This window comes from Anabrus simplex, chromosome 13 (assembly GCF_040414725.1).
Source record: "Anabrus simplex isolate iqAnaSimp1 chromosome 13, ASM4041472v1, whole genome shotgun sequence".
In the NCBI taxonomy this organism is placed as follows: domain Eukaryota; kingdom Metazoa; phylum Arthropoda; class Insecta; order Orthoptera; family Tettigoniidae; genus Anabrus; species Anabrus simplex.
The window spans coordinates 59,526,861-59,554,574 of record NC_090277.1 but is presented as its reverse complement, the minus strand read 5'-3'; the positions used below and the strand labels follow the sequence as shown (position 1 = coordinate 59,554,574).

The 27,714-nt window shown below is 40.9% G+C and overlaps 1 protein-coding gene across 1 annotated transcript in view; it reads right to left on the bottom strand.

Annotated features, from left to right (window-relative positions):
* Positions 1 to 27,714, bottom strand: part of LOC136884742 (dystrophin) — a 267,166-nt gene that overhangs the window by 198,949 nt on the left and 40,503 nt on the right. The window contains exon 2 of the mRNA XM_067157032.2: positions 1,704 to 1,848. Coding sequence (XP_067013133.2) covers positions 1,704 to 1,848 — 145 coding nt within the window. The remainder of the gene's footprint in view (positions 1 to 1,703; positions 1,849 to 27,714) is intronic.

Here is a 27,714-nt window from a genome sequence, read left to right as displayed (position 1 = left end):
ACCGAGCTCGATAGCTGCAGTCACTTAAGTGCGGCCAGTACCCAGTATTCGGGAGACAGTGGGTTCGAACCGCACTGTCGGCAGCCCTGAAAATGGTTTTCCGTGGTTTCCCATTTTCACACCAAGCAAATACTGGGGCTATACCTTAACTAAGGCCACGGACGTTTCCGTACCATTCTTAGCCCTTCCCTGTCCCATCGCCACCATAAGACCTATCTGTGTCGGTGCAACGTAAAGCAGCTTGCAAATAATAATAATAATAATAATAATAATAATAATACTAATAATAATAATAATAAATTATTATTATGATTTACGTCACACTAACTACTTTACGGTTTTCGGAGACGCCGAGGTGCGAAAATTTAGTGGCGCAGGATTTCTTTTACGTGCCAGTAAATCAACCAACACGAGGCTGACGTATTTGAGCACTTTCAAATACTACCGGACTGAGTCAGGATCGAATCTGCCCAGTTGGGGTCAGAAGGCCAGCGCCTCAATTGTGTGAGCCATTCAGCCCGGCACCAAAAACATTCTCTGTGCTGTATTGTGACACTGTATTATTACTTTACAATTGGCCATGGGCTGCAATAAATATTTTATTTATTAAAGTTCAATAGTTAGTAGGGAACTGCTGCGTCGGCTAATGAAATGAAGTGGCGTATGATTTTCTGGTACTGGGATTGTCCGAGGACACGTTCAGCTCGCCAGGTGCAGGTCTTTCTGTTTGACTCCCGTAAGCGACCTGCGCGTCGTCATGAGGATGAAATGATGATGAAGACACATACACCCAGTCCCCGTGCCCGCGAAATTTAAAAATGATGGTTAAAATTCCCGACTGTGCGGGGAATCGAATCCTGGACCCCTGTGACCAATGGCCAACACGCTAACCATTTAGCCATGGAGCCGGACTGCGTCAGGTGTCAACACTTCTTCTTAGGCCAAGCTTGACACAAGGCATACGGTATTGTCGTGAGGATTCCCGCGGCCTGTGTCCAGAAATGCTAAGTCTTAAATTATAGTGCCTCCAGAAAGTCGGAATTTACAGAAAATACGATATCTCGCTAGACTAAGTTCTCCGTCCACCTTGCCTACATCTAGAGGAGAGAATGGTATTCAGGACCCTCTCCTACAATCAGAGTTCAGAGCGACGGACCATTCACTGTTGTGCACTTAAATATTCCAGGCGTAGTATATGTTTATCATGTGTTATTTGTGCAATAATTGAGAAATTTACACACACACACACACACACACACACACACACACACCTCTGTTGTTTCCGTCCGGTTTCTCTTCTTTGCAGTTTCAGTAAAATAACGTTTTCTCGGAGATGCGGGTTATTGGCCTATAGTCCCAAAGCACAGTGGGGGTGGGGGTGGGAATCCCCCTTAGCGTCTGTGCCCGTCCTCTGATTACTTCACGATTTGGTGCTCGTCGCTACTCTCTGCTCATACCGTTGTAAATTTAGGTCTATACAGGCTGTAACCAGAGTCTCTCCTCCTTTCTCAACCGGGCTTGGGACCGGCTATACCATCGAGAAAGAAAAAGAGGAAGACCGAGGATGACCTGGAGGAGAAGTGAGGGAGGACGGTAAATCCTGGGGAGATGTACAGCTGACTGCCAGGAGACGGGACCAATGGAAGACTTAAGTTGCAACCGAAAGGGGATACAGGATATAAGTCAAGTGAAGTAAGCCATACCTGTTGTTTCTGCAAACTGGTAACATCTCCGCCGATGGGTCCCAGTCCGGTGAGTTCGGTGTCCTTGCGAATCACCCACTCGATGAGTTCTCGCAGGGACAACAGAAGGGCGTTCCAGTGCTCAGAGTTGCTCTCCAGACGGTTTCTGAAACAACAATAGACAAGTTTAAGGTCAGTAATATGCCCACAGAAGCGAGATGCGGTATTCGTGACATAAAAAATGACTGCATACACTTATTCATAGAGAATAATTCAATATTTACGTACATTACAAAGGCCAAAGGCAAGGTTTGGACGACGAGGACGGAATTTAGAACCGAATACACGTCAAACGCTTTCGTCCTAGTAAAATACACTTCAATGTTGAAAACATTTCTTAGCAAAGGAGAGGTCCCCATACTACGAGTAACGTAACGTTGTGCTGAAAGTTGAAGGGCTATAGGGCCCGGAAAGATTCAAATTCTTTTGCTAGTTGCTTTACGTCGCACCGACACAGATAGGTCTTATGGCGACGATGGGACAGCGAAGTGCTAGCAGTGGGAAGGAAGCGGCCGTGGCCTTAATTAAGGTACAGCCCCAGCATTTGCCTGGTGTGAAAATGGGAAACCACGGAAAACCATCTTCAGGGCTGCCGACAGTGGGGTTCGAACCTACTATCTCCCGAATAGTGGATACTTGCCGCACTTAAGCGACTGCAGCTATCGAGCTCGGTAAGATTCAAATTACGAGTCTTGGATAGCTCTATCAAGCGATAAAAAACTAAATTTCGTAAAATCACTTCCGGCCTAAATGCAGTTCCGGAAAACAGCCTAAAATCGCTTCTTTCTTTACTCATTTCCTGTCTGAATCAAATCCTAGACAAATGAACTTATTTACATAATTTTTGTGTCTTTCATTGATTTTTTGAAAAATGTCCACATCAAATGTAGTTATAAGTGAAACTCTGCATTGACTCACTTTAGCGATCGTAGTGCTAGAAACAGACAAACTACTAATCTAATCGTCCGGATAATGATGATTAAGAAAAGGATTGTAAATGTTAGTAATAAATAAAGAATATGTTCTCATGCTTTATTACTAGAGCCCGGAATTTTATGCATTAATAGGTTACAATGCAAACTTACTGAAGCGAGAAGCAAGTATAGTCTACCTTCACAACGATTATGCTATGGGGTTTGCATAAACATTAGGGGTACGACCCATCAGAACCCCTGTAATTTATGTTACTCTTTCTACATTATGGAAGAGCGGGTGTCCGACGTTTCCTACTAACGAAATTAGTTTGCAATCTAACCTATTACCGCATGAAACTCCGGGCTTTATTTATTGCATTTGATTTACCTAAAATCCGTAGCTCATATCCCTAGGATGTTTTCAACATTGAGTTGTTTGCCTGAAGGTCTAGAACTGTCGATTTTTACTTTATCATACATTAAAAAATTAAAATTATCTCAGCTTATTTAACGACTTAATTTACTCCTTTACACCTGCTTGTCTTATTGTTTCACAGCTTTTTAAACTACATTTTAAGTATTTTTTTCCACCGATAATGAAGCATTTTATTTAACACATTCTTAGGTCCCTAAACGAACGCAATTCAAATCCTCAAAACGACCGGGAATCGAACACGCAACTCTCTGAACCGAAGACCAGTAAACTAAACATGAAATCTCACCTGTCAAGCTACGGCCTCATTCCAGTCACATTTTTTATTATACTACTGAGATATAGGTTCAAAACCATTTTATACCCTACTAAGTCAAGCTATTTCAGCAACATTTAAGCAAGATACATGCCATGAAAGTTTTTCACTTGATTCTAAAAATCCCACCAATTTATGATGGCTCTCTGATTATAATCCTACGAGAAACTATTTTTTACAAACATCGGACAATAAAATGGTAATACTCTGGAAAAAATTAGCTAATAATGTATATATGCTAAAATCTCTCATGATAGAACGTTCAAAATGATTTTATATATTGCTCCAAGGTCAATAGTCTAATTTTAATCAGCTGTTTAGATAGTGAAGAAAGAAGATTTTACACAAACTTGTTGGCTACTGTAATTCTATACACAATTACAGCATTTAACATTACCAGGTGATAGAAATACACAGAGCTGTATATAGGATAATTTTACCTCTTTTCTAAAACTTTATTATGATATATATAGGAGATATTTGTGCAGTCAAATGTTTTATATTGTGATGCAATTATAAATTGCTAGGTACTTGAGAAGGTTTATCTGTGTATATACATATGTAATTTACTCAATGTCCTTGTTTGCTTAACCCTAGGCTGACGATGGCATAAAAAATGCCGAAATAGGTACCTAAAAAATTGACAATGAAATTGTGACATTAATTATATCACATTTTAATTAGTATTGAACAGGTGCAGAATCCTACACTTTATCTTTGAATGTAAACATTTAGTCAAGAAGCCAGACTTTGAAATTAAAATGTTAATGAAAATAAAAACTGGAGGATAAATACATCTCAATGAAGAATGAAAGTACAAATATTGGCAGCAATAACGGATGCGACATATTTAATTTTAGAAAGTAAATATTAGAATTCCTTTTATAAAACTGCGCCTTACATTCCTGTTGACTGATTGCCCGTCTGTCAATGTGGGATTTACACATTTCAAATCACTGTTTAAACGGCAGATAACGATTCTATTGATTTTAACAGCTAGCGTCCCATTATATTTGGTTTGTTTGTGCTATGGTTTCAACATTGGAATGAATGAATGAAAGCGCAGGGAAAAAGAAGTGAAAGGAACGAATCAGTGTGAATGTGTTGAAACAACTGAGAAGATTAGATGATCAACAATGGTAACACTCAGTACATACATCTCTTGATGAGCCACATGTTATTTATAGACTGAATCTCTACAGAACAGTCCTTGCCAACCTTTCCATCTGAAGCACATAGTTAATAATAACAGATGTCAAAAAAGCCTTTGACTCGGTGGACAGAGAGACCCTACATAAGATCATTAGAGAATTTGGTGTCAAAACCAAACTGGCAAACATTATCAGAGAAACCTTAACAGACACAGCATCTAAGGTAAAATTGATGGGAGAATTGTCTCGTTCAATTGAAATTAAGATAGGTGTGCGACAGGGTGATGGATTATCATCAGTACTATTCAACTGTGTCCTGGAGAAGATTGTGAATATTTAGAATTCCGAACCTGAAAATCAAGGGACAACCCCGATCTGTTTAGGAAGAAAATCTTGAGGAATCAGAAGTCAACTGCTTGGCTTTCGCTGATGATTTTGCGATACTTTCAGAAAACCTGAAAGAAGCGGTCATACAGATCAACCTCCTAGAAAAGATCGCTAGCAAGACGAGTCTTTGTATCTCAAAAGAGAAGACCAAGTTCATGATGAATGAAAACAGGGACCACAATTCTTTGAAACAGGGAATGATCGGATTCAGAGAGTTAAAAAGTACAAATACTTCGGTGAAATCATGCAAGAGAACGGACTATAGATGACAGTGTGCTTATAGACTAACTAAAACGTCTACAACAAGAAGTGCATCTCATGGAATGCTAAAATAAAGCATTACAACACTGGAGGAAAAAACTATGCCTGTATACCAGCGAATGCTTCTTGATGAATTACAAGTTCGAGAAGCTGGATAACAATACTACAGAAAATCTTGGGCACAATCACGATTGAAACCGGCTGGAAACTTCGGAATAACAATGAAGTCTACAAAAATGTGGAGAAAATTTCGGAGACCATGAAAAAGAGGAGGTTATCATTTCTCGGACAATTATACAGAATGGACAAAACCAGGCTAACCAAAAAGTTATTCGACTACCTGTGGAACAAAAGACAACGACGGCCTGGATTTAGGAAGTTCGTAAAGATACAGAGAAGTCCAACATCCAGAAAGTTAAGATGTTAGACAAGAAAACATTTCGAACCATGATTCAAAATTTGGAAGAGTTTCAAGTCGAGAGAACTGCAAACACGGGAAGAGCCTGGACGGATGAACAGAAGAAACAACATAGCGCCCATATGAGGGAGTACTGGAGGAAGAAGAAACTTCACAAAAAGCAACAATGAAATCGTATCGTTATCCTAAGTGGTCAATTCACAAATAAAAAAGGCCTAAAATCACACTGAACTCTTGACAGATGACGGAAAAGGTCGGCCTCCAGGTATCTTTGGAAAAGACACAATACATGACCTGCAACAAGCATAAGCACCAAAATTCATGGACACAAACTATGGTAAAATTAAACGAGTATCGTCATTTAAGTATTTTGGTGAAACAACTCAGGAGAATGGAATCGGAACAAAAGCTAACGAAAATACATATCGAATAACCCAAAATATCTACAACAAACAAAATGATGTCCAATTACAATGCAGTCCTTAAATGAGAATATTTTTATGGATCAGAAACGGAGGTTTTGATTAGGAAATCAGGCATTGAAAACATCGAGAAAAAGGAACATTAAATTATACGAACAATTCTAAGGCCAAATCTGGACTCAGAGGCAAACAGGAAATCAAGCAATACAACGTATTCACAATGACGTTAGAAAAATAAGGTTTAAATTCCAAAATTTACCAATGTCGATATTTTTAATGGAGATATTGGACTAGAAACAGTGGAATGTACAGTCAAGAAATGACTGACTACTAGCGATATATAAAGACTATTTTCCGTTAAAAAATATTCGACTATTTAGTCGATAGTTTCAATTTCTTATCACCTGACCGGTCGTTTCCCAAATAAATAAATAAATAAATAAATAAATAAATAAATAAATAAATAAATAAATAAATAAATAAATAAATAAATAAATAAATAAATAAATAAATAAATAAATAAATAAATAAATAAATAAATAAATAAATAAATAAATAAATAAATAAATAAATAAATAAATAAATAAATCCCACTGGTGTCGGCTGTGAACGTAAGATACATTAAGTGAAACTTCTACCGAACTATTATGCATCCAGTAGCATTACAGAGAGCTGAATACTGGTCTGTCTTGAGGCGAATACTTCACGCAACAGAAATGGGAATGCCTCTCTCGACACTGGGTGTCAAGTGATTGGGTCGAATCTTTCTATAACCGGTCTTTTCACTTTACTGTATTATTCTCCTGCCTTGATCTCGCCCATGAATTCCTATCTTGGTCTTCCTCTCACACTACATCTTACCATTTTTCCCTCCAGCAACATCTTGGACCATCCTGAATGTCACAGTAGATGACCAGGCATACTTCTTCGCAATTGTTTTCCCTAAATCTTAGAGCCGATAATTCCAGTACAAACCTACAACAACAAAAACCACGCTCTGACACCGTCAACTAGATAGGCATGATGGACTTCTGACGGAACTTACTGAACCTCCCTCGTAGAAATAAACCTTTCTCCGAGAAAAGAACACATCAATTGTTTTCTCAGGTAATACCAATAGCATGAAAAGAAAAGAAAAAGACTAAGCCAATCTGAATGAATATTAAGTTAACATCATTCTTATCTGGAGTGGAAGAGTACAATTTATAAGGTTGCAAATCCTCTTTTCAGAAATTCGTATCTATCCTTCACTTTTACATCCTTATTCACCCCATGCCATCATTTTTTAGAATTCTATTCTTTATAATTTAACTGTCTTTCTAGTTTCCTTTCTTGGTATTTTCTTCCAACCTCTCCTCACAAATTCTCCTCAATCCATTGATATTTAATGGAGTAGGGAGGCTTGTTCCCCGCACGATTCAATTTCCATTTTTATTGAGTGCAGGCGAATGAGGGAAGTAAAGAGGAAGTAGAGAAATCAGAATTTATTAAAGAATTACGTTCTCGGAACAAGTAAAAATATATTGTCGTTCGATATTAAAAGATCACTGTTGGAGTGAGGGGGGGAAGAAAAAGCTGGAGCAAATCGAAGTGAATGCCGCTTTGATTTACTGCAAAGAAAGACATTGTCTGTTTCAAGAGAAATCTCATAGAATTAATGGGCCATAAGGAGAGCTGTAAAGTCACTTTGTAGAATATTGCTATTCTTATGATAACTGGTCAGCATTCTATAATGGCTTTTTGCTGAGATGAGTGGCTCGGACGGAAGAGAACTGGATTTCTGAGCCCGATTTGCGGATTCGATGCCCGCTCAGTCTAGTCGTAAACGAAGACGCTGAAATCTACCAGTTTCATGTCGGTCAATTTACCTGCACACTGCGGGAGATCTTATCTTCCAAATTTGATGTGAATTCTGGAGTTCCTCAAGGTTTTAACCTGGAGCCTTTGCTATTACTTATCTTTGTTAATAACTTACCGGAAAGTATAACATCATCTGAAATTCTTATTTTTGCTGATATTAAAATATACAAATCTGTTAAAACAGTATCTGATTGTCAACAACTTCAAAACGATTTAGATTATCTTGCAGACTTTAGCAAACAGAATATTTCGTCCCTTCCGCTTTTCCACAAATATCGGGAACACTGTTAGGACCAAAGACAATACTTGTCAAACTTTCTGGATTTGCAGTACTCGTTCATCTTGATGTAGCCGTGATCGTTAAAGCGTCGAGTCTAAATGGCCCGACACCGTGGTTAGCTGGTCCGAATCCCGTTGGTGAAAAAATAATAGTGTCAAATTACCTTTTGGAAAAGCGAATGATCATAAATATGTCTTACAATAAATGAAACTCAAATTTATAACGATTATTTGCATGTAACGGATCGCTTTCGAGAGACGTGTGTATGGAATTTGGAGATGACAAGTGTACTATTCAGTGCATCGAAAGGGGTGGGGGTGGGTGAACTGACTCAGGGCCTATGAAATTATCATGAATGAAATATTCACATCGCAGATCAAAGATCACGTCGAACATCTGCAATCTAACGCCCCCTTTGTATAATATGTCTCTCAGCCGTGGCTATTCCTTAATACTTCACATCACAGCCTGCCAGATCTCATACACCATCCGTATTCTTAACGCCCCTATTTGGTTGTATGTCTCGCAGTTATGGCCATCCATCAATACATCACATCACAGCCTGTAAGATCTCATACACCATCCGTACTCTAACGCCCATCTTTGATAATATGTCTCTTAGTCATGGCCATCCATGAATACTTCACATCACAGCCTGCAAGATCGCATACACCATTCGTACACCTAACACCCGTATTTGATTGTATGTCTCTCAGTCATAGCCATCCATGAATACTTCACGTCACAACCTCCAAAATCGCATCCTGCAACTGTACTCTAACGCTCCCTTTGATAATATGTCTCTCAGTCGTGGCCAACCATGAATACTTCACATCACAGCCTGCAAGAACACATCAATCATCTGTACTCTAACGCTCCCCCTTTGTGTAACATGTCCCTCAGTCGTGGCCATCCATGAATACTTCACACCACGGCCTGCAAGGTTGCTAAGTAACGTCGTGTCACAAATTTTGTTATCGCTAATTTCATGACGCAATTTTCCAGATCCCCCCCCCCCCGCCATAAGATTTATTCATGTCAAAATTCACCATCAGAATGTTGGTACCGAGCTCGATAGCTGTAGTCGCTTAAGTGCGGCCAGCATCCAGTAATCGGGAGATAGTGGGTTCGAGCCCCACTGTCGGCAGCCCTGAAGATGGTTTTCCGTGGTTTCCCATTTTCACACCAGACAAATGCCGGAGCTGTACCTTAATTAAGGCCACGGTCGCTTCCTTCCCACTCATAGCCCTTTTCTGTCCCATCGTCGCCATAAGACCTATCTGTGTCGGTGCGACGTAAAGCAAATAGCAAAAAAAAAAAAAAAAAAAAAAAAAAGGTTGGCCGGCAGGGAAGGGAAGGTAAAAGCAATGTCATCTTTGTATAGGTCATGAACGCCCTTGGAGGGGTGGAAGGTAATGGCTTCTTTTATCCGCAACCTCGGAACTTGATGGGCAGTGTGTTTAGATCTACTTCCGGTCATCTTTACCACCAATAATTAACTTTGTTCTCATTTTTGGTGTAGGCTGAGTGAACATCAGGGCCATGTGAACCTCTGTAAGTGTAAATCTCGTTTTAAAATTTTTTCGACTTCCTAGCTGGGAATCGATCCCTCGGAAGGTAGGAGAGGTGGTGGTACACAATTTGTAATCATTAGATTGCTTGCCAAAAGCCGAGATCCAATTCAAAACCTCTCGTTAGTGTTCATATGGAGCGGCGGCATATGACGCCGTTGATGGTGATCCGTCCGTCGGATGGTAACGTCAAGCCCTTGAGAAAACCACTTTGTGTTATTTAACAGGAATAGGCGATGTGCCGACACAGAGTTTCACCCTCTCCCATCATTATTATTATTCTACATGAAGACGCGCAGGTTACACACGTGTCTCAAATAAAAATTCCTGCACCTGTGGCGCTGACATGTGCACGGATACTCCTGGCACTGAACTTCATGCTATAGAGCAAGTAAGGCAGGCCTACAGATCTCCTTCGAGAAGACACAATACATGACCAACATCAAAACCGCAGCCAAATGGAGGACAGCTGAGAGAGAGAGAGGATTCAGAAAGTGGAGGAATTCAAATATCTGGGAGAGTGGTTAGACAATAATCTGTCAGAAAGAGAAGCACTGTTATCGAGAATTAACAAGACGAACTTCGAATATAAACTATGAACACTTACAACAAGAAGAGTACCTCGGATCAATGCACACCTCAGACACTAGCAGACAGTCATCCGCCTGGAGGCTTTATATGCAGCTGAATGTTTGAACCTCATAAAAACAGGATTGGTAAAGGAGTTTGAACTAGTGGAGAGAAAGATTCTGAGGAAGATGCTGGGACCCCAAAGAACAGAGGATGGATCATACAGAAAGAAAGGAAACCAAGAAATATATCTGAAGATGAAAAAGATTTCAGGTACCATGCGGAAGAGGAGAGCCATGTTCTTCGGACATATCTGCAGAATGAACCCGGGAAGACTGATCAATCGGGCAATAAGGTTTTCTGAGATCAGGAAAGCTACGTTGTACTGGTATCAGGAGGTGAAGAAGAACCTCGAAGAAAATGGAATGCAAGGAACGGAAATCAGAAGCAGTGATGCTTACAAGTCGAGGATCAAGACAACCAAACACCGTGGGAGAAGAAAGGAGGAGATTGCAGAGTGAAAGTATGAAGGCGTACTGGACGAGGATGAAAGCCCAGAAACAGATGAAGCTGAATTAACTGGTCCATACTCGGCGAAAAGGAAAACAAGAAGAAGCAATAACAATCAATCTTGGTGTAGAATTCAGTTCATCATCTCACTCTTTCAGGAAGATCAGTTATACCTAGCATTAAGGTCTCTCTTCAGTCAGCGCCTTCCAGACTCCAGCCAGATCCTATTCCGCTGCAATTTCCCATGCAGATGTACATTTCCACGTCATAAGATGATCAAAATTTTTCGTGATATTTCGTCGTTCGGCACTCGAGAGAGATGATTGTAAAACATGAGACGGCGTTTCCGGAACGATCGTTTCAAATTTAGAATATTCGTCCTGAGAACTGTGAGGTTGATGACTCAGGGTTACGCACGCCTACTGATGACAGTGTGTTTCGGTCTACAAGTAATGGTTGGAACGTACAGTAACGAAGGCTGTGGCGTAAGGATTTGTTAGTGTGTGTTTGCATTTCTGTACTTTCGTATCAACAAGTTGCTTGAAGATGTGGTACTTTCATCGTAGCCTCTTTCTGGTGTTTCCATTTATGCAACTATGAAGTTTTCTACAGAAGCAATATCGTAGCACCATACAATTCGGTATTATTCTGCTTCATAATTCATAGGAGAGTTGAGCAAGTTAATCCCTTTTATATTTTGTACTTCACTGCTTATGGCAAACTTTAGAGAAATTATTTATTTTCCTGATACTCGGTGATTACAAAGTATGTCATTTGGCACATTTTATGCAAAGGCCGTGATCACAATCAATCAATCAATCAATCAATCAATCAATCAATCAATCAATCAATCAATCAATCAATCAATCAATGATCTACATTTAGGGCAGTCGCCAAGGTGACAGATTCCCTATCTGTTATTTTCCTAGCCTTTTCTTAAATGATTGCAAAGAAATGGAGTGATCCAAAATTTCATCAAGCGGAGATATTAGAGGGGGCAGGCAGGTCTACTAAAGCATTATTAGCAATTTTAAAAAGGGGGTGCGACACTCGTATGGGTTTGGCCATTAGAATTTTTGTGGAAATTTATTTAACGTCTCCCTTGGTAAGTTATTCCAATCCCTAACTCCTCTTCCCATAAACGAATATTTGCCCCAATTTGTCCTCTTCAATTCCAACTTTATCTTCATATTATCTTCTTAGCTACTTTTAAAGACACCACTCAAACTTATTCGTCTAATAAAGTCAGTCCATGCCATCTCTCCACTGACAGCTCGGAACATACCAGTTAGTCGACAAGCCCGTATCTTTTCTCCCAAGTCTTCCCAGCCCAAATTTGCAACATTTTTATAACGATACTCTTTTGTTGGAAAGCACTCAGAACAAATCGAGCTGATTTTCTTTGGATTTTTTTCCAGTTCTTGAATCAAGTAATCCTGGTGAGGGTCCCATACGGTGGAAAATACTCTAGTTGCAGTCTTACCGGAAACTTATATGCCCTCTCCTTTACATTCTTACTACAACCACTAAATACCCTCATAACCCTGTGCAGAGATCTGTACCATTTATTTACAATCCCATTTATATGATTACTCCAATGAAGATCTTTCCTTATACTAACACCTATGTACTTACCATGATTCTCAAAAGTAACTTTCACCCCTTCAACGCAGTAATTAAAACAGAGAGGACTTTTCGTATTTGTGAAACTTACAACCTGATTTTTAACCCTGTTTATCATCATACCGTTCGTTGCCTACTGTCCATCTCACAACATTGTCGAGGTCACTTTGTAGTTGCTCAAAATCTTGTAACATTTATTACTCTGTACAGAATAACATCATCCGCAAAATGCCTTATCTCTGATTCCACTTGTTTGCTAATATAATTTGTATAAACATAAGTAGGTAAGGGTTATTCTGCCCGACGGCAGGTCCGAACCTCCGCAGAGGTGTTCCTGAGCCGGAGTTTACGTGCAGTAGGGTGGCCAGTTCCTTTCCGCTCCTCCATTCCCTTACCCCCAACAACAGCGCGTGGCAACCCATCCAACTCCTGACCACGCCCAATGTTGCTTAACTTCGGAGATCTCACGGGATCCGGTGTTTCAACACGGCTACGGCCGTTGGCTGTATAAACATAATGGTCCAATAATACTGCCTTCAAGATTTCCCCTCTTAATTATTACACGGTCAGCTTCGCCTACTCTAATTCTCTGAGTTCTATTTTCTAGAAATACAGCCACCCATTCAGTCACACTTTTGTCTAGTCCAATTGCAGTCATTTTTGCTAGTAGTCTTCCATGATCTACACTATCAAATGCCTTAGATAGGTCAATACCGATAGAGTCCATCTGACCTTATACGAAAGAAATATATATTTTGTACGAAGTACAGTAGTTACGGACGTGTAATGTGCGCCCCTTCAGGCTTGCACTATCTGATAACGTGCTGGGCTAGCGCTCGGTACAGTCGTTTCTCATGCATGCAGAACTGTCAGTCAGCTAATGACCTTGACACGCTGGGTTAGAGAACGCCCGCGTCGGTTACAGAAAATTTGTAAGTTCAAATATGAATTAAAACAAAATAGTGTATGATAATGCATTTCAGTACTCATTTCGTATAACATATTTAGAAAGTCGAAACGTGAATTACTTCGTAGTGTCACTCATGTTCATATGTCTGCCGATATCCTACGGAACAAGCAAGACATCAGGGGTAACATATCTAATATTCGGCGGGATTTGTGACCTTGCCGGTCACTTTGCCCATTTTTCAGCTCTCTATTCGTCGACCACAATTCTGCCGCAGAAATATGTGACCTCGCACACTCATAAGAGCAGAGTTAGGAGGTGAAGAAGAGGGCACTCCAACGTCCTTCGGGAGCATATGGCACCGAGCTCCAAGAGATGTGATTCATTTCAGATATCATCTTGTCTGAATAACGGTAGGGTAGAATTGAGAGAGGTTTTTGTTCCTTTTTAAGAAAAATAATCAAATTAATTCCATCGTGAATTTAATCGAGATAAATAATAAGGGATGATTTTATTTTACGACTACCCGAAGGGCTTCTAATCTACGGCTGGAATATCAATTACATTTCACGACATATGGACGGTTCAGGTTGTCAATAGAGTGGTTTAAAGCAGCTGATACGCAAGCAGTATCATAGTCCTATAATCTTGGGATCTCTAGCCTGGCGAAGTACACTCCAAGTGACAAGACATTAAACTTTAAATTCCCACATGCATTCTTCGGCAATTGGAACATAGTACATATGATACTAAGTTCGTTGGTATTGAATTATCCGTCTATTGTGTCATCTTAATAATAATAATAATAATAATAATAATAATAATAATAATAATAATAATAATAATAAAATGAAAACCCACAGCCTGTTTCCAGTCACTCGACAGCATCGGGAACGAAATGAAGCCCTATCTAGCGGCGAGGATATGAATTGTGCCGGCTGCCGAAGCCTGTCGCACTCCTCTGGGGCAATGATTAACGACTGACAGATGAAATGATAATGGAGAGCGTTTCTGGAATGAAAGAGAACGGGGAAGACCTAAGTACCCGGAGAAAATCCTGTCCTGTCTCCGTTTTGTCCAGGACGAATCTCATATGGAGTGAGCGTGATTTGAACCACAGAATCTAGCCGTGAGAGGCCAGCGCGGCCATTTGAGCTACGGAAGCAATAATACTAATATTAATACTAATAATAAATTAAAATCCACAGCCTGTTTCCAGTCATTCGACAGCGTCATAAACGATATGAATGAAGCCCCACTTAGCGGCGAGGATAGGAACTGTGCCGGCTGCCGAAGCCTGTCGCTCTCCTCTGGGGCAACGATGAATCACTGTCCGGCTCAACGGCTAAATGGTTAGCGTGCTGGCGTTTGGTCACAGGGGTCCCGGGTTCGATTCCCGGCAGGATCGGGAATTTTAATCATAATTGGTTAATTCTCCTGGCACGGGGACTGGGTGTATGTGTCGTCTTCATCATAATTTCATCCTCATCACGACGCGCAGGTCGCCTACGAGCGTCGAACCAAGAAACCTGCACCTGGCGAGCCGAAGTCCTCGGAAACATCCCGGCGCTAAAAGCCATAATACGCCATTTATTTTTTTATTAAAGACTGCCAGACGAAGTGATAATGGAGAGAGTTTCTGGAATGAAAGATAACAGGGAAAACCGAAGTACCCGGAGAAAAACCTGTCCTGTCTCCGTTTTTTTTTGCTAGGGTCTTTACGTCGCACCGACACAGACAGGTCTTATGGCGACGATGGGATGGGAAAAGCCTAGGAGTTGGAAGTAAGCGGCCGTGGCCTTAATTAAGGTACAGCCCCAGCATTTGCCTGGTGTGAAAATGGGAAACCACGGAAAACCATCTTCAGGGCTGCCGATAGTGGGATTCGAACCTACTATCTCCCGGATGCAAGCTCACAGCCGCACGCCTCTTCGCGCACGGCCAACTCGCCCGGTTGTCTCCGTTTTGTTATTGCTATTTTGCTTTACGTCGCACCGACACAGATAGGTCTTATGGCGACGATGGGATGGGAAAGGCCTAGGAGTTGGAAGTAAGCGGCCGTGGCCTTAATTAAGGTACAGCCCCAGCATTTGCCTGGTGTGAAAATGGGAAACCACGGAAAACCATCTTCAGGGCTGCCGATAGTGGGATTCGAACCTACTATCTCCCGAATACTGGATACTGGCAGCACTTAAGCGACTACAGCTATCGAGCTCGGTGTCTCCGTTTTGTCCAGCACGAATGTCACATGGAGTGACCGGGATTTGAACCGCAGAATCCGGGGGTGAGAGGCCGGCGCGCTGCCGTTAGAACAATGGAAGCAATAATAATAATAATAATAATAATAATAATAATAATAATAATAATAATAATAATAATCGAGAATGATAACTTCAATGGCTACGTTGCCCATTCTTTTTACTGCATTTTTGCCCAGTGTTGGGGTGCAATCGTCCGTGTGGAGGCTAATTGTTTGGAGCTTACATCGCATGCGTGGTATTGAGGAAACAAAGTATGGATCAGACAGCTCAACACACCACACACACACACACACACACACACACACACACACACACACACACACAGGGGCAGCAGCGAGAGACTGCCCGTATCCCCTCGCCAGCCAGCATAATTAATACCAGAGTTAAATTATCCGAACGACGTTAAAAGTGTCGCCCGGCTGCTCGCTAATCTAAATTGATTGCGTCAGGGGCTGCGACTCTCGTCAGCCTCTGGGAGCAGAGGAACGCGCTGGCCGCAGTTTTTTTCCATCACAAGGTATGCTAATGTATCTCAGCACCAAGGACTTACACTGTTGGGTAAATACAGAATATTAGGGGGGGACAAGCTTCGATTTGAAAATACGTCGAATGAATTGATAGCCATAATGAGAAAAGGCCCACAAGAGACTAAATTAATTAAATAGGGTGAGAATATTACAAACTAATAATAATAATAATAATATTAATAATAATAATAATAATAATAATAATAATAATAATAATAATAGTAATAATACTAAGATACCATCTAAAGAACTCTTTTTTCTGCTAGGGGCTTTACGTCGCACCGACACAGATAGGTCTTATGGCGACGACGGGATAGGAAAGGCCTAGGAGTTGGAAGGAAGCGGCCGTGGCCTTAATTAAGGTACAGCCCCAGCATTTGCCTGGTGTGAAAATGGGAAACTACGGAAAACCATCTTCAGGGCTGCCGATAGTGGGATTCGAACCTACTATCTCCCGAATGCAAGCTCACAGCCGCGCGCCTCTACGCGCGCGGCCAACTCGCCCGGTGATCTCTGAAGAACTCTACGAATACACAGACTCACAAACATGATGAGAAAACGCCGACTAATGTTCCAAGGGAATGTGAATTTCTGATACAGCTAATAGCTCAATAAAGAAAAACAATTGGTTGAAAGAAATAGAAGAAAATCTACAACGTGCAGGTATTGACTAGGAAATGATAAATAAAAGAAACATATTCAGATATAAAAGTATGAATGCGAAATTTGACATAAAGAGAGTAAAAAACAGGGAAAGTATGGACTGAACAAAGGAAACAAAAACACAGTCAAAGAATGAAGAGATTTTGGGAAGAGAAAAGAAAAAAAAACAAGACGAATTTTAATAATATTGTAACATTCAAAATCAACCACTGTATTCATAATAATAATAATAATAATAATAATAATAATAATAATAATAATAATAATAATAATAATAATAATAATAATAATAATAATAATAATCTCTCTTTCTTAGCATTAATCCCGACTTGCAGGGTCTGCTGCTTTGCTACATCTCCTCCATTTCTGTCTGTCGTTGACATCTTCTGGTGTTAAGCCAACACTGTGCATGTCTGCCCTGATGTTGTCAGTCCATCTCTTTGCCGGTCTTCCTCGTGGTCTTGTTCCCTCTGGGTTGATGTGGAGCGCTGTTTTGGCAACTGAGTCGTCCTGTTTTCTCATGACGTGGCCGTACCAGCGGAGACGGGCTTCCCTCACTTTGTCTATGATGGGCGCGACACCAAACCTTTGCCGGACGTCCGTGTTCCTTATGTGGTCACATCGGGTCAGCCCCGTGGACCATCGAAGCATCTTCATCTCCATGGTTGTCAACATTTGCTCCTGTTGTTTCGTCATGGGGCGACATTCAGTCCCATAGATCGCTGCTGGTCGTACCACACTCTTATAAACTTTTGCCTTTAGATATTGAGGCATCTTTTTATCACAGAGGACTCCAGTGACCTGTCTCCACTTGAGCCAAGCTGCATTTACCCTCATCCGAGTATCAGGAGTGGTGTCACGGTTTGAGGTGACGACGGATCCCAAGTACTTAAATTGCATGGTCTTCTGCAGGTCTTCTTCACTGATACTTATGGTACCTCTGGTTTGGGGGCCACATTCCAGGTATTCTGTCTTCTGGATATTGAGGTGCAGTCCATTTTCAGCCAGTCTGTCCTTCCACGTTTGAACCTGATGCTGGAGTTCAGGACGGGTTTCTTGTGCAAGTACCACATCATCGGAATCATAATAATAATAATAATAATAATAATAATAATAATAATAATAATACAGAAGCAATTCAGCCATCAGGGTTGAATCGTGAAACAAATAATAAGAGGATATCAAAATTACAGAAGGTCTATAGACTCATCTGGAACAGATAGAACAAAAAAAAAAAATCAATATCCAGGAATGCAAAATTAAGACATTACAACTCAGTTATCAAACCTGAAGCACGATAGGCCTAGGAAACCTTGATCATTGGAGGCAGATCACTTATTAAAGACATAGAGAAAAATGAGAGGAAAATATTAAGTAAAATCTTTGCTCCAGTTTTTTTACAAGTTGCTTAACATCGCACCGACACAGATAGGTCTTACGGCGACGATGTGATGGGAAAGGGCTAGGGGTGAGAAGGAAGCGGCCGTGGCCTTAATTAAGGTACAGCCCCAGCATTTGCCTGGTGTGAAAATGGGAAACCATGGGAAACCATCTTCAGGGCTGCCGACAGTGGGGTTCGAACTCGCTATCTCCCGAATACTGGATCCTGGCCGCACTTAAGCGGCTGCAGCTATCGAGCTCGGTGTAATGGAAAATATAAGTTCGCGATGAGGGACTTAGACTTTTTCACTAATAGAACATTAAAAAAAAAGATGTAAGGCTTGTCAGGCGTTTGCTTTATAAACCAATGGTTCTTCTTTGCTCTGACACTAGTCTCATCAGGCCGTACACACCGATGCTGGGGTGTGTGCAGGTGAATTTGACAGAAGCCCATTAGCCCGTAAGTCGCCCCTCCTCGGGAACTTAAAGTTTACTTTATGAATTGTTAGGCGGGCAATAATTCCATTGTGGAGATTTATCTCCCGTATGCAGTTATCAGACTGTGCCTCTACTAATAGATAAATTCACCTGCCCGTCTCTCCCGTTTTATACCACAGAATTTGTCAATTGTTCAGGTTCATTGCCTCGGAGTATTTATATGTATCTTCGTTTATAAACGATTACCCCCTGAATTCTTGGGGACTCAGTGTGTGCAATTTGAATGTTGTAGATGTACGATTATATATTATAAATAAAGTAGCACGGAAAGGGTACCTTGCTAGGACCGCTTCGCTGGCCTCCTGAGGTTAACGCCCGTGCTACCTTCATCTACACGAACCCCGCTTGTGGATTCAGGCTAGGAATGAAAACCATTATTATTATTATTATTATTATTATTATTATTATTATTATTATTATTATTATTATTATTAGTAGTAGTAGTAGTAGTAGTAGTAGTAGTAGAGCATGCACCCCAGGGCCAGTGGGTAGGGCCTGACATTTCCCACTCTGATGAATCTAGTGTCAGGCTTAAGACGAAACGTTGGTTTATAGAGCAAACACCTGAAAAGCCTGACATCTAATTTCTGAAATAGTGTAAGTATGACTATGAGCCTCTTAGTAGCATTACTGAAGGTGAAAACAGAATGTCAATATCTTTAACGGTTCACACCTTAATTGAGGACGACATCTTAGCAGAATACATGTCGCTGGACTAGTAAAGGAATCGATGTACGACTGGAGAAAGTTAAACCGAGGCATTCCGATTGTTTCCATTCACTGCGCAATTCAACTGTAGATCACTTCAAATACAAACTTCTGGCCTTGTTGAGTTTACTCGCTCAACTAGAAAACAGTTTCTGTAAGTTCGCCGGGCCGGCACAGTATTGCCAACCGACTAGATTTTCGATAATGCCCTTCAGAGCGGATATTCCATCCACAGTTTCACAATCAACAATACCAGTTCCCCTATGTGAGACATTTCTTGTCTTGAATGAGAGTTACTAGAATATCTTCAGAATTAATTAAAAATATTATTGAAGCCGTGTCAGTTTAATTTCTTGGGACATTACGAATGAGAGTCCTCCGAGTGTAAATTCACACTCATAAATAGCGAATGAAGTTTTAGTAAGTTGGTTTTTTAAATAAGTAGAGCCCAGATTTTTTAGGCAGTAATAGGTTAGAATGCAAAGCTACTGAAGTGTTGTCTAATCTACATTTGCATAGACATTAGGCGCCCGACCTATTGGAACCCCCTACAAGTTATGTTACTCTCACTACAACTGCAGAAGAACTTGAAGCGAGTAATAAGAATAGTCTATCCTGCACAATGGTTATGTTAAGCGATTTGCATAAATATTAGGCGCTCGGCCTATAGGAACCCCTACAGGTTATGATACTCTCACTACACTGCGGAGGAACTTGAAGTGAGTAACAAGTAGAGGTGTGACAAACGGCTATTTTTGTGTGACAGCAACATCTGTCACTGCTATAATAAAGTAACTGTGAAAAGTAACATTTAAAAACAACGTCCAACGTTACTCACTTTTTATTGGTCACAGCCTGGTCACGGCGTAAAGCTTCTCCTTACAGCTGTGTTACGCATCCATTCACTCGCACATGCGCGCACGGATCACTACTCTGTTGAAAGTCGGTGCAGAAAACACGCATTCCTGTTTGCTATAAAGTTCACGAGAGGCAGACAGCGGATGAAATGAGAAGACAACATAGCGTCTTTTCTAAAATCTAGAAGAGTGAGTTTGACAATGCCCTGATCAAGGATACAAGACAAGAAAACATGATGATCTGTCTGCCAAACCTCGACACAAACCGGTACAAGAGGATCGATCAAGTGAAATGAACTAATGTATCTATAATGTGCTATATCAATATGGAAAGTTAGCATACTAAATTATTTACGGGTGAAACTTATTATAACATACGTAGCCCTGCGCGATGCCTGAGTCAACGATTATCCCTGAGTAGTTCAATATGTCATAACAGTTTACACTTCAGTTACCAGACGACAACAACAACTTCAACAAATACACTATACAGTATATCATACACTAGAGTGTATTTGAATTAAAGTAATCTCCTACGAAAGCGCACTCACTTGGAAGACATGCGTACTATCTGAATTCTGAAGGCCACATTTTGTGCCTGTAAGCTGCTACTAGTAACAGTTCCCACTTCCCAGTTACTGTTTTCACTAGTACGCTATTCTGTTGTCGTTACTCTGTAACCTGTTATTTTTTGTTCTTGTTCCATCTGTAACAGTGGCAGGCATGTAACTGTGACAAAGTAACTGCTACGTTATTTTTCAGCCATCTCCTGTAACAAGTATAGTCTACCCTGCACAATGGTTATGCTATGCGACTTGCATAAATATTAGGCGCCCGGCCTATAGGAACCCCTAAAAGTTATGCTACTCCTGCTACACTGCGGAAGAACGGGCTAGACTATTTTTCCTACTAGCCAAATTAGTTTGGATTTTAACCTATTACTGCTCAAATATCCGGGCTCTAATTCATCACTTCCATATACAGGATGGGCAAAATAAAACAGTCCCGGAAAATATGTATAAGACTGACGCGGAATTGACCATTGATGAGCAGGAGAACTGCCCATCACGGGAAATGCTCGAAACCGTGATTTCGATGCAACAATCCGTTGCTGTCACACGTCTGAGTGTGTGCATCTCACACAGTTTTCTCCCGAGTACGTCCCCTTGCCATTACGCGTGAGTCTGTGAGTGAGAGGAACAGACGTGTTTACTGACCAGCTGGATGCAACACAAAATGCTGCTCACGACAAAAAACAGCGCGTATTGATGGCCGATTGTTATGCAAAGCATGATTCTTGGTAATCCTGTGCGGAAGTATTAGCGCAAGAGTTTAAGACTGGAAGTGTTCTAGAAAAAACTGCAGCAAAGCTTGCAATGCAAAATTTAGTGCCAAAATGGGGTCTGTAGCGAATAAAAATCGAACTATCCGAAAATATTTCGGACACCAGAAAACATTGCTCGAGTGAAGGAAAGCCTGGACCGAAGTTGAACGCCGTTTATCTGTGCAAGTGGGAATTAAGAGATCTTTGTGTCGAAACTTTATCAAAAAGTATACGCATCTGTATCATTACAAATTTACTGTTAGACATGCGTTAAAGCGTCCAGACGAACCTTCCCGTGTTGAACTCTGCCGGTGGTTTCTGAGTGAAATAGTTATGTTATGCGATTTCCATAAGCATTAGGCACCCAGCCTACAGGAACCCCGACAAGTCATGTTACTCTCACTACACTGCGGAGGAACTTGGGAGTAACAAGTATAGTCTATCCTGCACAATGGTTATGCTATGCGATTTGCATAAATATTAGGCGCCCGGCCTATACGAACCTCTACAAGTTATGCTACTCTCGCTACAAGTAACAAGTATAGTGTATCCTGTACAACGGTTATGCTAGGCGATTTGCATAAACATTAGGCGCCCGGCCTACAGGAACCCCTACAAGTTATGCTACTCTCGCTACAAGTAACAAGTATAGTGTACAATGATTATGCTATGCGATTTCCATGAGCAATAGGCACCCGGCCTACAGGAACCCCTTCAAGTTATGCTACTCTCGCTACAAGTAACAAGTATAGTCTATCCTGTACAATGATTATGCTATGCGATTTCCATAAGCATTAGGCACCGGGCCTACAGGAACCCCTACAAGTTATGTTACTCTCATTACACTGCGGAGGAACGTTCTGCTTCAGATGAAGCCGTTTTCAGCTTTTTCCGTGATGTTCATTGACAAGAGTCAATCCCACGTCAGTTCTATTGTAAATATTTTCCGGGCAAGTTTTATTTTGCCCACTCAGCATAAGCTCTTCAGCAGAGGGATTGCTTAGAAAGTTCTCTGATCGATTCTAGTCTTCTAAATGCGTTGTTTTCCACTGCTAATTATTATGTGGAGACCATGGAAAAATGTTGCAAAAATATTGTGATAAATAACGACAAAGCGATTCTTGCATATGATAATAATAATAATAATAATAATAATAATAATAATAATAATAATAATAATATTAATAACAGTGCTCGAATCTACTGTATGTCTGTAAAAAGGTGTGGGGAGGTGGGGCGGTGTTTGACATGAAATAGCAGTGTTGAAGATGATGTAGGTGAAAGAAGTTCTGGAAGTATCCAATTGCATGCGTTAGATTCATTTGCTGCTAATCGATATAAACATGACCACAGCACAACCAGTCGACACTGTTCACAAACAGGTCTTTGTTGCGCTGAATGATAAAGTTTTGCCTGTGACGATACGGGGTTAATTAATTCATCTGTCTGCACACCCCTGACGAAGGGGTAATGCCTTAACGATTAGCAGGCAGCAGTCTCGAATGACAATGGGCTGCGACAGTAGAGGACAGAAGAAAAAAAACAATAGAATTGTCGAGAGGGCAACCAAGGAGAGATGCGGCCATCTTCATTTCACTGTGCAACTTACGACGAATAAGAGTTTCAAGTTCAGACATAATTTGTTCTAGGGGATCAGAGATACCGAATTTTGGGTATCACTAACGAAAAATCCGTCTCACCTTAGTGGTGGCAGGAGCACATTGTTGTTAATGGATCATCAACAATCAGAATTCAGGGCTATAGCGCAGGGGCCAGATTCACTATCAATTGTTTACCTAGCTTTTTCTTAAAAGTTTTCAAAGTACATGGAAATTTATCGAACATTTCCCTTGATAAATAAATAAATAAATAAATAAATAAATAAATAAATAAATAAATAAATAAATAAATAAATAAATAAATAAATAAATAAATAAATAAATAATATTATTAATAAGTTATTCCAATTACTTACTCCTAGTCCTATAAACGAATATTTGTCCCTATTTGTCCCCTTATAATTCAACTTTATTTTCATATTATGATCATTCCTAGTTTTAAAACCCTTCTTTACAATTTGCTTTACATACGTCGCACCGACACAGATAGGTCTTATGCCGACAATTGGATAGGAAAGGGTTATGAGTCGCGTGAATTAAGATACAACCCCAGAATTTGCCTGGTGTGAAAATAGGATACCATAGAAAACCTCCTCCAGGGTTGTCGACCGTGAGGTTCGAAGTCACTATCTCCCGAATCAAAACTGGCAGATAGGTAATTCAGAACACGCAGTTACACGCTCGGTAACATTATTATTATTATTATTATTATTATTATTACTATTATTATTATTACTATTATTATTATTATTATTATTATTATTATTATTATTATTATTATTATTATTATTATTATTATTATTGAATTAAGCTCCTAGCACTGCTCGAGTGGGGTCGATATCTCTCTTGCTGGGTGGTGGGTTTAGCAGATAAACCTCGAATGCTAATTCCTTGTCATAACGGCCCACTTTCTGCCAGTATAAATTGTCTGCTCTGCTCGAGCGGGAGTACAGGAGTTGTATGTGTGTGTCCGTATTAGAACAAGCACTGTTCCGTTCTCGAGGGGTGAAAGGGATGGAGGGGCAGTGAATTTAGTCTGTATCACGCTCTGGCGGCGTGTAATGTAGGTAAATGTTACAATGGTTCTTAAAATCGCACCGGTAAGCAGTTTGCAAGGCTTGAACTGCTTTATAGCACGAAAAGAGGTCGGGGGGAACATACCAGGAAACACTGGCGTAGCCAGGGGGGGGGGCCCAGGGGGGCCGGGCCCCCCCCAAAATATTTCCTGAAACTAGAGCAAGGATTAGCTGTTGTTTTACGTACGGTACGAACAACTTAAAAACGTACGCCGAAATGTTAAATTAACGTAGCGACAAGAATCCATTAGTAGGGCTCAATAGGGACATACACAATTCTCCATATTTGTACTGCTTGAATGAAAGGAAGACACTTAGGATTGTGATGCGTGAGGATATTTTCCTGTAGAGGCCTCAGTATTGGGAATAAAACCGTGTATTGACAAATGTCAAGACATGAAGAAAGGGCCAATTAGCAAGGGATTACTCAGTAGGGGGCCGGAACGTGACCACCGAGATAACGGGGGCCACGTCCAGAAACAGCTGCAAGCTTACAACATCGTGTCAGCTTTTGCAGATCGGTTCCAGGAAACAACAATGTCCTAGGGATCCTCGGGTTGCACCGTGGTTGAGAGATGTGCTGTGTTTGAGTTGCAGCGTTGGGAAGACTGTGACAGGATTGTGATCTGCACGTTAGTTCCTCATTTTGTGCCATATAAGTAACATTTTTTGAAGAGGGACCGTTTTGTCACTGAAAAGCCAACACTATGTGCATCCTCGGTAAGTTATGAAAAAGTTTTTTTTTTTTTTAATTCTTACAGTGCCAAGACAATCGCGGATGCGTGCCTAAGTTCGATAGGTAGGCCTATATATTTTGCCAAATGCCCGGGGACTAATTGGAACCTCAAATGGCACCATCAAAAGTGCGGGTAAATACTTTATAATTGGCGGGCATTATAACTCCGTTCCAATGCTTCTATCTTCTCATCAGGACGGCCCAGGCTTGAATCGCAGTCGACACATGAAACATTTTTAAAATGGGTAGTCGCGTTCTACTGATACGGATTCTACTTAAAACACTAGATCCCGTCCCTTACCTTTCTTTATACTTTTGAGTCAGAACCGCATCATTTATGGTGGTGTATTTTGAGTATCCAACCATTCTTCGGACTTACCTTGTACCTTAAATGGTGAGTGGATGCAGTGGCGTACCCACAAAATAATTTCAGGCCAGTAGTGTGGATACAACTTTCCCTTGAAAGGGGTTGTGAAAAGATTTTTTATTTTTTATTTAGAATTTGCTTTACGTCGCACCGCAGGTCTTCAATGGCGACGATGGGAAAGGAAAGGGCTGAGAGTGGGAAGAAGCGGCCGTGGCCTTAATTTGCCTGGTGTGAAAATTGGAAACCACAGAAAACCATATTTAGGGCTGCCGACAGAGGTGTTTGAACCCACTATCTCCCGGATGCAAGCACACAGCTGTGCGCCCCTAACTGCACGGCCAACTCGCCCGGTGAATATGAAAAGAAAGCCGGTCCTACCGAGTGCGGTGAGGGATCTTCAGTAGATATTGTTGGTTTTGATTGTTACCATGTACAATCATAGCTTTTTTCCTTTTACATAAACCGGCTGCATTATTGAAACTGTTCGTAAAATTGATAATATCGTTCTTCGTTTGTGAGGAAGTAGAATCTTCATTTAATTTGTCTTCTTAAAAAAAAGGAACCACTTTGGTACTACACCCCGTGAAGGTGACTACCTTCCAGGCCGTATATATTTCGATTACGAGAGACTCAAGGAAAACTCTACTGCACCCCAAAACAAGGCTGTATCCTCCCCATCCCATGCCTTTCTTAACTCTGTCAGTGCCGGGAATCGAATGCAGGATGTCTTAAGTCACATTCGAAAATAAGGAGACCTAAAAGTACCAGCCGGCCCCACAGTGTACGGGTAGCGTGCCTGCCTCTTACCGGAGGCCCCGGGTTCTATTCCCAGGTCAGGGACTTTTACCTGGATCTGAGGGCTGGTTCGAGGTACACTCAGCCCACGTGTTTATAATTGAGGAGCTATCTGACGGTGAGATAGCGGCCCCGGTCTAGAAAGCCAGGAATAACAGCGGAGAGGATTCGTCGTGCTGACCACACAACACCTCGTAATCTGCAGGCCTCCGGGCTGAACAGCCGTCGCTTGGTAGGCGATGGCGCTTCGGGGCTGTTACGTCATGGAGTTTAATTTGGAAAAGTGAACAGAGAAGGAAGCGACACCCCTGCAAGGTTCCTTAGCTTCCAGCTAGTTCTTCTGTCCGGCCTCGTGCGTTTAGGACAGTAAGAAAACGTACGCCTTAATAAATGCTCCTCATAAAACCTTTGTAAAAATACTAGCTGCATCTATTTATAACAATAATCACAAACGCCTCCTTTTCATGTGGCTCAGTTGGTTGAGTCGCTGTCCTTCTGAGTCTGAGTTTGCAGGTTCAAATCCCGGATTGGATCGGTAACCCTTAAAACGGTGTTGAAATGGCAACAGCTCAGTGTCGTTGATTTCTGGCACATTAATAAAAATTATAGATACGAATATTAGCGTCACGAAACTCTAACTTTATACTACAATATTCTGTATCCCAGACTTGCGTGGAAAAGTAATTAACAATTTACTTTACGTCACACCGACACAGATAGGTCTTATGGCGACGTCGGAATAGGAAATGCCTAGGAGTGGGAAGGAAGCGGCCGTGGCCTTAATTAAGGTACGGCCCCAGCATTTGCTTGGTGTGAAAATGGGAAACCACGGGAAAACATTTTCAGGGCTGCCGACAGTGGGGTTCGAATCCACTATCTCCCGGATGCAAGCTCACAGTTGCGTGGCCCTAACCGCGTTGGAAACTAACAAGACAAGGTAAACCCTACATAGCATTTGTTGTAACGTGTATTTTTCTTTACCAACTAACAAAATATCTATACCCATACGCTTTACATTATTTATTTATTTATTTATTTATTTATTTATTTATTTATTTATTTATTTATTAGTGCCTTCAGTACAGTGGCGAAGTTAGGGCTCCAGGCCCTCTTGTACACTTAACCACATACTAATCAAAATCTTCAGTAAAATACTGAGATTCTTAAAATAGTTAAAACTACATAAATTAATAGAATTTAAAATAAATTTAAATAAATTACTTACTAAATATTAGGTGGTGGGGTCATGTGAGCCGAATGGAGGAGGATAGGTTACCTAGGAGAATAATGGACTCTGCTATGGAGGGTAAAAGAAGTAGAAGTAGACCAAGACGACGATGGTTAGACTCGGTTTCTAACGATTTAAAGATAAGAGGTATAGAACAAAATGAGGCCACAACACTAGTTGCAAATCGAGGATTGTGGCGACGTTTAGTAAATTCACAGAGGCTTGCAGACTGAACGCTGAAAGGCATAACAGTCTATAATGATAATGTATGTATGTAAATTAATATTAGAACTAATTTATATTAAAAACT